Source organism: Pecten maximus, unplaced genomic scaffold (genome assembly GCF_902652985.1).
Source record: "Pecten maximus unplaced genomic scaffold, xPecMax1.1, whole genome shotgun sequence".
NCBI lineage: Eukaryota > Metazoa > Mollusca > Bivalvia > Pectinida > Pectinidae > Pecten > Pecten maximus.
In genome coordinates this window covers 1-9,409 of record NW_022979795.1, presented here as the reverse complement: position 1 = coordinate 9,409, position 9,409 = coordinate 1, and the positions used below count along the sequence as shown (strand labels likewise).

The following is a 9,409-nucleotide window of genomic DNA, read 5'->3' as shown; positions in this document are numbered from 1 at the left end:
GGTTATACACCATTATCAATAATGATTTATTACCGCGGTTATTGGGCCTTTATCAACCACATTTCTTGCACTGCCCTACCACGTAAACACATGTACAGAAATGTATTTATAGCTGAGCCAAGTGGAACACAACGAAGTAAAGATATCCTGTGTAAAGGATAAAACCTGCGTCATTCACTTAGACCACCAACTCTACCTTTATGATTTTTATTGATTCTATGTAACTGTGACCTTTTTATTTTGGCTATCGACAAAATATTTTTGTGGATATGTCCGTCAAACAATGGCCATACGTAACCTGCTACCCGATTTCAGAATGTTTTCTTTTCTACGTGAGTAGAAAATTGACATTACTTCACTCTTGCTTTAATTAGATCTACGTCCCTTCCCAGACTGAGGAAAACGGGAGATTATAAAGTCGGTATTTGCTGTTCCCTGCTTCATGTTCAGCTTTTATGAGAAGCAGTGGGATCTTGTTCGCCAGTTATCAGAATAATTTGATCAGTGCATTGACACTGTAAAAAAGAAATTTGCCCCGTCATTAGTGAACACTGTTTTTCAATGATTTTATTGTGTTAATATAGCAATACTTCAACAAACAAGCAATAAATTGCAGTTCTGTCAATGAATCAGGGATGAGATACTGATTACTTTTTATTGTTTTCATATGGCAATTGTTTTTAAGTGATATTTTCGTAGATTCTTAAGAAATGACAAAACAACAATTGTCTGGTAGACGTGAATGAAATATCAGAAACAGTCTTTTCAAGTTTAAATTCTATTCTGTTGATAATAATCACTCAGCTTGGTAAAATCTTTTCAGATCACATAGACGTTGATCAACATCCACACGTGTTTGATATTTCTCAGTCCATACCGACCATCTCTTGATATTCTATTTTTGACTAATGAGTGCGCATGTCATCAATGATCTTAATTCAGAATATAGTTCCGTTCCATATCAGTCATAATCTTCTGGCTAAATATGACAGGTACACGTAGATATGTAAAATATACGATTTATTATCGTATGCAACTTTATCACGAATATATTTTACTTGAGGCTGATTTTGAGGCCCATTTTTTCTACGTTTTCCTTGAATAATATATCGAATTGTTCGCTTTGGGCAACTGTAAATATGTTTTTCCAGTCTCCAACTTGTCCTGAAAAGAAGAAAAGAATTGATAATAAACATCCTTTAATTTGTGCGATTGAATTTATAGGCAATTAAGTATATAGACTTTTGCAAAGTTACTCCATATCAAAATGCGCTGTATTATCGTGTCACCTGGAGACTAGATATATTATTGTAAATAAGTACTATTTTTATTGTTTACATTAATGATTGGGCACCATCCTCTCTGTTATTGAGCATTCGCTTATAAATACATCTAGATTTCTGTCCCCTCGCCACTGTCTTACGTTGGAAGACCATTGACCCAATCTAAAAATATCCAATAAAACTTGATAATACAAGTAACTTCTGGGAGAATATGGAAAGATAGGAAATGCATTATGACCATGATTTAATCTTAACTCAAAATTATTAAAACCATGGAAGAATACAAAAGATATAGGTAAGCATTGGAAAAAAAAACTACAAGTAGCACGTGTTGTGAAGTGGGAAGTGTCTTTTACTTCATCGACAATACATGCCATACGAATTAAGGTCTAAGTCGGGTCATATAACCAGGGTGGTAACAATCGAAGTATTAGTCAAATCAATAACCATCGAACATGTCTAACGCCATATAACACAAAAATATAGAAATGACACGATAGTTTGTTCCATTTAAAAGAGGGTGTTCTTATTGCGTTGAGGGACCAATAACCAACCAGACTTTGTTTAACGCTAGGATTACTGATAAAAATGTGTAGTCAGACAATTTCTACCTTTCCTGTATACTGGTAGCCGCCCATCCTCGGAAAGATGTTTCCATCGGTCACTTGGCGGAGTCATCACGTTGTGACTTTCTCTTAAGTTGTCAAATTGAACACTTTGTGCCACAGACTGTAAGAACCCTTCATCATGGTCAACTTCGAGAAACTTGGCTAATTTGACCACATTTTCATATATATTCTGTAACACGATCAGCAATTGTGAATTGATATTGGACATTTGAAAACATTTGCGAAAATTGGAAATCTATTTTTGGAAGTAATGCTACGAACAAAGGAGTGTACAAAAGACATACACGATGTTAACACTTTTCAAAGCGAGTTAGATATAGAAAAGCCATAACTTGATTAAACTGTATTATACAGCAGTTTCGTTCTGCTAGAGAAATGTGTTTTTGTTTCGGTTTTTAAGTGTTATACAGAACAAGGGTCATGAATAGATAATATTCATGGAAGATTGGATCACTTCAGTAATTCTTAATTTGCATTATAAGATTATTAAGTTTTATTATATCGCCATTGTCAAGAGTGAACATATATTCACCTGTTTGAAGTCTTCGAAGGAAAGACATAATAAGTTCGGGTGTTTCCATTCCTCCATGTCTTTTATCCAGGAAAACCACGATCCATTTCCCATGAAACCTGTTTATTTATAATATAAAACAATACGTATATTTCTATACATTATTACATAAGCACGCTAATTTGTAGTGTTTGGTACATAAGGCTTTCTGGTTGGATTGTTTTAACTTTAAACAAAACAAGTTAAATGGGATAAAGAATAATTATAGTTGTTATCGTTACACAGAAAGTGTAATAGGACAAATACGTGGCAAGTAAAAAGATTTTAAAACGGGAACAACATCATAGAAATGTAAACTCGGACGGACTACACACAATGTAGTCTAATAAGCTTTACTGTAAATGGAACAACGAATAATAACAATCTCGTCTTGGTTTTTGTCTCTATTGCGATTCAGTACTCACCGGAAATGGTTATAACGAGATTTAATTAATTTGCCCCGGATATTAAAAGTTTTGTTTCAAACCGTTGAAAAATGTATATTATAAATGTTGACACCATAAAGCGGTGTAATCTGCCATTTTATGACTAAGAATATATATCCCCCTTACGGTGTCCACGTGTGGCATTTCAGTAAGATGTAACAACTCCATCCCTCCCCTTCTCCCCCAGCAGGTGAAAGCTTTATGCCCGATTTCTTATCGTCATGGTAAATCAGATCAATACTTAACGATAAGAGGAGGTCACCAAGTAACATGGGCTTCTAGATCAACTAAATCACGTCTCACCAGGGGGAAAAAGGATTCCCCCCAACCCAAACTTCTACTTGGGGTTTCCCCATTTACTCATCTCACAAAGTTCACCGTGGGATAACGCAGGTAGATCTTTTTTCTCAATCCATGATCAGTACAGGTGTGCCTTTAAACTAGAAAGCAACTTTCTAAATGGAAAACACTCAAAGTTATCCCTAATGTTTCAATTGGTGTGGAACTAAAATGTTTGGTTATTTTTTATGTAAAAATAATGAAATAATAAAAATGTAAAATAAGAAATCTTACATTCTTCGGAGACGTATATCTTTAAAAACCCTTCAAATGTTCCCTGGTAGCCGATATCTCCCATGTTTTGCAACATGCGGTACACTGATACTAGGATGTCCTTCGGATTACGGGTGATGGTGATAACTTTCCCTTTACCGAGCTTCATCTGTTCTGGGAGGAACCGAAAACGCAGATGGGAGCCGAACGTCCTCGGTGAATGCATTTCTTCAATGTCATTGAAAGCGTCGTATTCCATCATTGAAGGAGAACCAGAATATTTCAGTGATCCTGATCGTAACATCGTCACGGTATTGTAGAGCCAGTGTGTTCCTGAGAAATACCACAAACCATTACTTTCTCAGAGGAATAAATAACGGCATTACATATGACACTGATAAGAAAAAGGAGAAATACATGAGACTTGTTTTGAAGAGGCTACACAGAATAAATATTAATTGATTTCAAAGACAGTTAGACAGAACAAATAACTAAAATATTAAGGACAGCTAGACAGAACAAATAACCAAAATATAAAGGACAGCTAGGTAAAACAAATAACCAAAATATAAAGGATAGCTAGTCAGAACATGTAACTATATATAAAGGACTGCAAGTCAGAATTAACAACTTAAATATTAAAGACTACTATTCAGAACAAACACCTTAAATATAAAGGACTGCTAGTCATAATAAAAAAACTAAAATTTAAAGGACTTTGGTTTGGTTTATTTTGTTTAACGTCCTATTAACAGTTAAGGTCATTTAAGGACGGCCTCACGTGCGTGCGGTGAGTGCGTATGTGTGTTTTGGGAGGCTGCGGTATGCTCGTGTTAAGTCTCCTTGTGATAGGCCGGAACTTTTGCCGATTTATAGTGCTACCTCACTGAAGCATACTGCCGAAGACACCCAGCAGCACATACCACCCGGTCACATTATACTGACAACGGGCGAACCAGTCGTCCCACTCCAAATATGCTGAGCGCTAAGCAGGAGTAGCAACTACTATTTTTAAAGATTCTGGTATGTCTCGGCCAGGGGACAGAACCCAAAGCCTTCCTAACAGGGGCGAACGCTCAACTACAGGCCAAAAGTGAGGCATTGTCAAGGGAGACATTAGGAAGAAGAAAGTTGTTAAGAAAGAAGTGAAAAGATAAGATTCCAAATTTAGTCGCCTCTTACGATCATGCAATGGGGGCAGCAGGTTCAATTCTTACGCCCTACCTGCAGGGCAGATATATATAAAGGACTGCTGACAGAACAAATAGCTAAAATATAAAGGACTGCTGACAGAACAAATAACTAAAATATTAAGGACTGCTACAGAACATGTAACTATATATAAAAGACTGCTAGTCAGAATAAATACTTAAATAAGGACTGCTAGTCAGAATAAACAAGAGGCCCAGGGGCCTTAACGGTCATCTGACCTAAATTAAAAACCTTATATTATTGTAGTATGTATTTTCTGTAGCAAGTATATAGTGGCACCGTTTGCCATGGTGGCCATCTTGGATTTCTGACCGACCCAATAAATAACAACACTTGGTAAGGACCATCTCAGGATCATTTCTGGTAAGTTACAGCTGAATCCCACTGGTGGAATTTGAGAAGAAGTTTAAAATAGGTGTTGTTCAGGAAAACCATGATTGCGCAATCATGTTACAAAATGGCCACCATTGCTGCCATTTCAAAGTTTTTACGAGGCCGAAAAAATAACAACACTTTGTTGGCCCTCCTTCCTTGACATCCTCACTCATTTCCAACTCAATGGCACCAGTGGAACTGGAGAAGAAGTTTAAAATGTGTTTTTCAAGGTGGCGGCTATGGCGGCCATCTTGGATTTCAGACCAACCCAAAAAATAGCAACACTTGGTTGGGATCATATCAGGATCAATTCAGGCAAGTTTCAGCTCAATAGCACTGGTGGAAATTGAGAAGAAGTCTAAAATGTGTTTTAGAGATGGCGGCCAAGTCGGCCATCTTGGATTTCGGACCGACCCGAAAAATATCAACACTTGGTCGGGATCATATCAGGATCATTTCAGGCAAGTTTCAGCTCAATAGCACTGGTGGAACATGAGAAGAAGTTTAAAATATTTTTTTCAAAATGGCAGCTATAGTGGCCATCTTGGATTTTGGACCGACCTGAAAAATAACAACACTTGGTCAGGACCATCTCAGGATCATTTCAGGCAAGTTTCAGCTCAATCCCACTGGTGGAACTTGAGAAGAAGTTGGAAATGTGAAAAGTTTACGCATGGCGGACGGCGCACGACGACGGACGAAGCATGATGACTATAGGTCATCCTGACCCTTCGGGTCAGATGACCTAACAACTTAAATATTAAAAAGAATGCTATTCAGAACAAATAGCTAAAATATAAAGGACTGTTATGCAAAACAAGTAACTAAAATATTAAGGACTGCTGACAGAACAAATAACTAAAATATTAAGGACAGCTAGACAGAACAAATAACTAAAATATTAAGGACACCTAGACAGAACAAATAACCAAATTATAAAGGACTGCTAGCTAGGTAAAACAAATAACCAAAATATAAAGGACTGCTAACAGAACAAATAACTAAACTATTAAGGACTGATAGGCAGAACAAAGAACTGAGAAATTAAGGACTGCTAGGCAGAAAAAATAAACAAAATATTAAGGAGAGCTCTGCAGGACTAAAATATTAAGGACGGCTTCGAAGAACAAATAACTAATATATTAAGGTTAACTAGGAAGAACAAATAACTAATATATTAAGGTTAGGGGGGGGTCAAACAATATAAACAAATAAATAAAATGTACTTCAAGGAGGATTCTCCAGGAATTTTATAAGCACTGCATTTGCATTTTGATTCATAAATCTTGAAGAAGTATTTACCCGACTTTGGAAATACACAAACAAGTACATCGTCCTCCTTGACATCGCGGTGGGCTATTTTAGCCAGTTGATCTCTCACATTTCCGACAACTTCTTTGTTGAACGGGTATCCTTGGTACCGTTTGAAGGTATACTTGTTCTCTTTCTCATCGACGATGGTAACAAGCTCCATGTTAACAGCTTAAAAAGAACATGAACAATAAGTTAATAACTGTATTTTATAACACGAAGACAAGCAATGATTTGAGTCATACAGATAACAATATATCAATTGTGTTTCTGGGTCAATCTTCCTTATCGAAGAAAATCACGTACTGTTAAACATGATATTTTACTTTAGATTGTATTAACCTTAGGCGTACGTGAGATACAACTGTAAGTACAACTATATCTCTGTTAGGATAATAATTATTCAAATAATACAAATCCAATCCTTGACTACCTTAAACTGTGTGATTGTCGTTTGTTCAAACTGTTGAAGATGTTGACAAATTTCCCGCCTTGTACCTTCATACAGTCTTCTGACTGCAAAATCCATCGACGTCGTCAGCCAGGACCACCTCTCACAGGGCGTTTCGACTCCTATCCTGGAACGCCCTAAAGGTGGCGAGTCGACAGTGATTGACCAAATCACTGCCCGTCGATGGATGGCTTCCAGCTCTTGTCCTCCCTTCTCCACCAAAGCCAGCTGGACGACTTATATGCTGTTGTAGGCAGTCGTTGTACAGCTGCCCTTCGGTCTTTCCCCCGGATGCCTACAGCAGCACACATCCTCCACATGGACTGTGCAGGGAATCCTCTGCACCCCATCTACTGGCATGACCCACACACATCATCCTTTTGCTCTCACGTCATCAGCAAGGTTGGCGTACTTCTCTCTGTTCCGTTCCTATGCCTCTTGACAACGCTCCTCCCAGGGGACAGTAAGCTCAAACATTATCATTCTCTTCCCTTGCTGTGACCAGAGTAGAATATCTGGACGAAGGTTAGTTTGGACGACCTCTGGAAAAGCCAGTCTTTGTCCCAAGTCAACCCGTATCTCCCAGTTCAGAGCTCCGTCCAGTATCCCTCTCTGGTGTGCTGTTATTTTGCTGCCTGTCTCTCCAGATCCTCTTTTTCTGCCTTTCTTTCTCCAACGTGTCTGCTAGCTCCCGCAGAACCTTGTTGTGCCTCCATGTATAGCTCCCCTGGGTCAAAGCAGTGTTGCACGATGACAGTAGATGGGCCAGGTTACCCGGACGATCACATAACCAGTAGTTGGGGTTTTCTGTCTTTCCCCATCAATGCAAATTGGTAGGTGTTGGCAGAACATCGTACACTGAACGCAGGAGGAACTGGATGCTACATGGTTCCAACTTCCAGATGTCTGACCATGTAAGACGCCTTTCAGTTGTATCCCATCTGGTCCATGCACCCTGTGCTCCCATTTCCACCATCTTTGCCTTCCGGATCTCTTCTTCCTACTAACTGTGTCCGCTGTCCCCCACCTTTGCACTTGTGTTGTCCCAAGCCCCTGTCTTCCAATGCAGGTAGTCCCAACAATGTCGCTGTGCCTCAATCTACTTTCTGCTTCCTGAACCGCGCTGCTTGCTGACCACTTTCGTCCTGTCCGAGTCTCAATCCCAGCATTCCTGATCTTCTCATCTTTGGAGTCTCTGACAGTCATCACCAGCCTAGCCTTTGCCACCTTAAACTCTTCCACCAATGATGATATGGGTAGTTGTAGTTTGGCTGTTGTGCTGTACAGGCCCACACTGGTGAAACTTGGAGGGACTCCAAGCCAACGTCGTCGACACCTGTTGATCTTCCTCTCAAGACCTTGAACTGTAGTAGTGGTAACTTCGTACAGTGTAAGAGGCCAAGTCAGGCGAGGAAGAAGTCCATGCTGGTAAATCCAGGAATTGAATTTCCCAGGCAGCCCTGTTTTGTCGTTCTTCCTCAAACCCTCCTCTACCTGAGTCTGTAACCGTTTGATGTTCCTGCTGTCATTCAGGCTGACATCAAACCACTTCCCCAAACACTTGATTGGATTGTCCACAATCGTAGGTATCTCCTCCTGCTTTATTGAGAGCTTGAACCTTCTGGTCACCTTCCCTTTTTTCAAGATGAGACATCTAGATTTCCCCGGTTTGAACTTCATCCTTGCCCATCCAACTGTTGCCTCTAGAGCGGAAATGATCCATCGCGCCTGTACATGTGTATTAGTTGTTATCGTCAGGTCGTCCATGAATCCTCTGTTTGGTGGTAATCGCACTCTTGATGAAGTTTTGCTTAGTTTTGATTAAAAATATTGTCTTCATGAGTATGTCTGCGACCCTTGCTGGACCATTTATCATTAATGCATAACTAATTATTCCAAGCAGTATGATAATGTTATAGCCTTTAGCGGGATTAAAGTACTAGTTAGATACAAACTGATTACTTTTATGAATATTCTTTAAATCTTCAAGGATATGACAACCAAACTATTGTCAACAAGGATCAAGTAAAATACCACAATGGCAATAATGGGCAATGACAAAATATCATCATTTCAATTAACAAGTTAAGTAAACCCTTTATCAATTTCACGTTTATCATAAAAGAGTTCGAGAAGGACTTAATGTTTATCTATTGATACCATACTATACCCTGATATCCACCAGTCGATGTTTTTGTGTAGCGTCAACAGTTTTCTGTTTTTAGATATGCAAGTACATGTATGCTTTATCAGGCCGGTATGTAAAGCAGGATGCGTAAATGCGTAATAATCCCAATGGAGGTGCCCAAAAAGATCCGAAGCTCCTTGCAGCTCTAGAAATGACGTCAGAACTGCACGTTGAGAGTCACCATATTCCGTAGTATTGTAACCACGCGTCCGCGGTTGCGCGGTTAATTGTTCACTGATGGAAGTTTTGCCGAAATCATTACGTTTTCCTGTTGATCACATCCCAATGGAGGTGCCCAAAAAGATGCGAAGCTCCTAGCAGCTCTAGAAATGACGTCAGAACTGCACGTTGAGCGTCACCATATTCAGTAGTATTGTAACCACGCGTCGGCGGTAGCGCGGTTAATTGTTCG

The 9,409-nt window shown here is 39.2% G+C and overlaps 1 protein-coding gene across 1 annotated transcript; it reads right to left on the bottom strand.

Annotated features, from left to right (window-relative positions):
* Positions 1-1,054: 1,054 nt before the first annotated feature.
* Positions 1,055-6,887, bottom strand: LOC117319211 (sulfotransferase 4A1-like). The gene is made up of 6 exons (XM_033874048.1): positions 6,857-6,887; positions 6,350-6,529; positions 3,482-3,793; positions 2,445-2,542; positions 1,895-2,081; positions 1,055-1,197 (listed from the first exon to the last, which is right to left on the bottom strand). The coding sequence occupies exons 1-6, from the start codon at positions 6,885-6,887 to the stop codon at positions 1,055-1,057; spliced, it is 951 nt and encodes a 316-aa protein (XP_033729939.1).
* Positions 6,888-9,409: the final 2,522 nt, after the last annotated feature.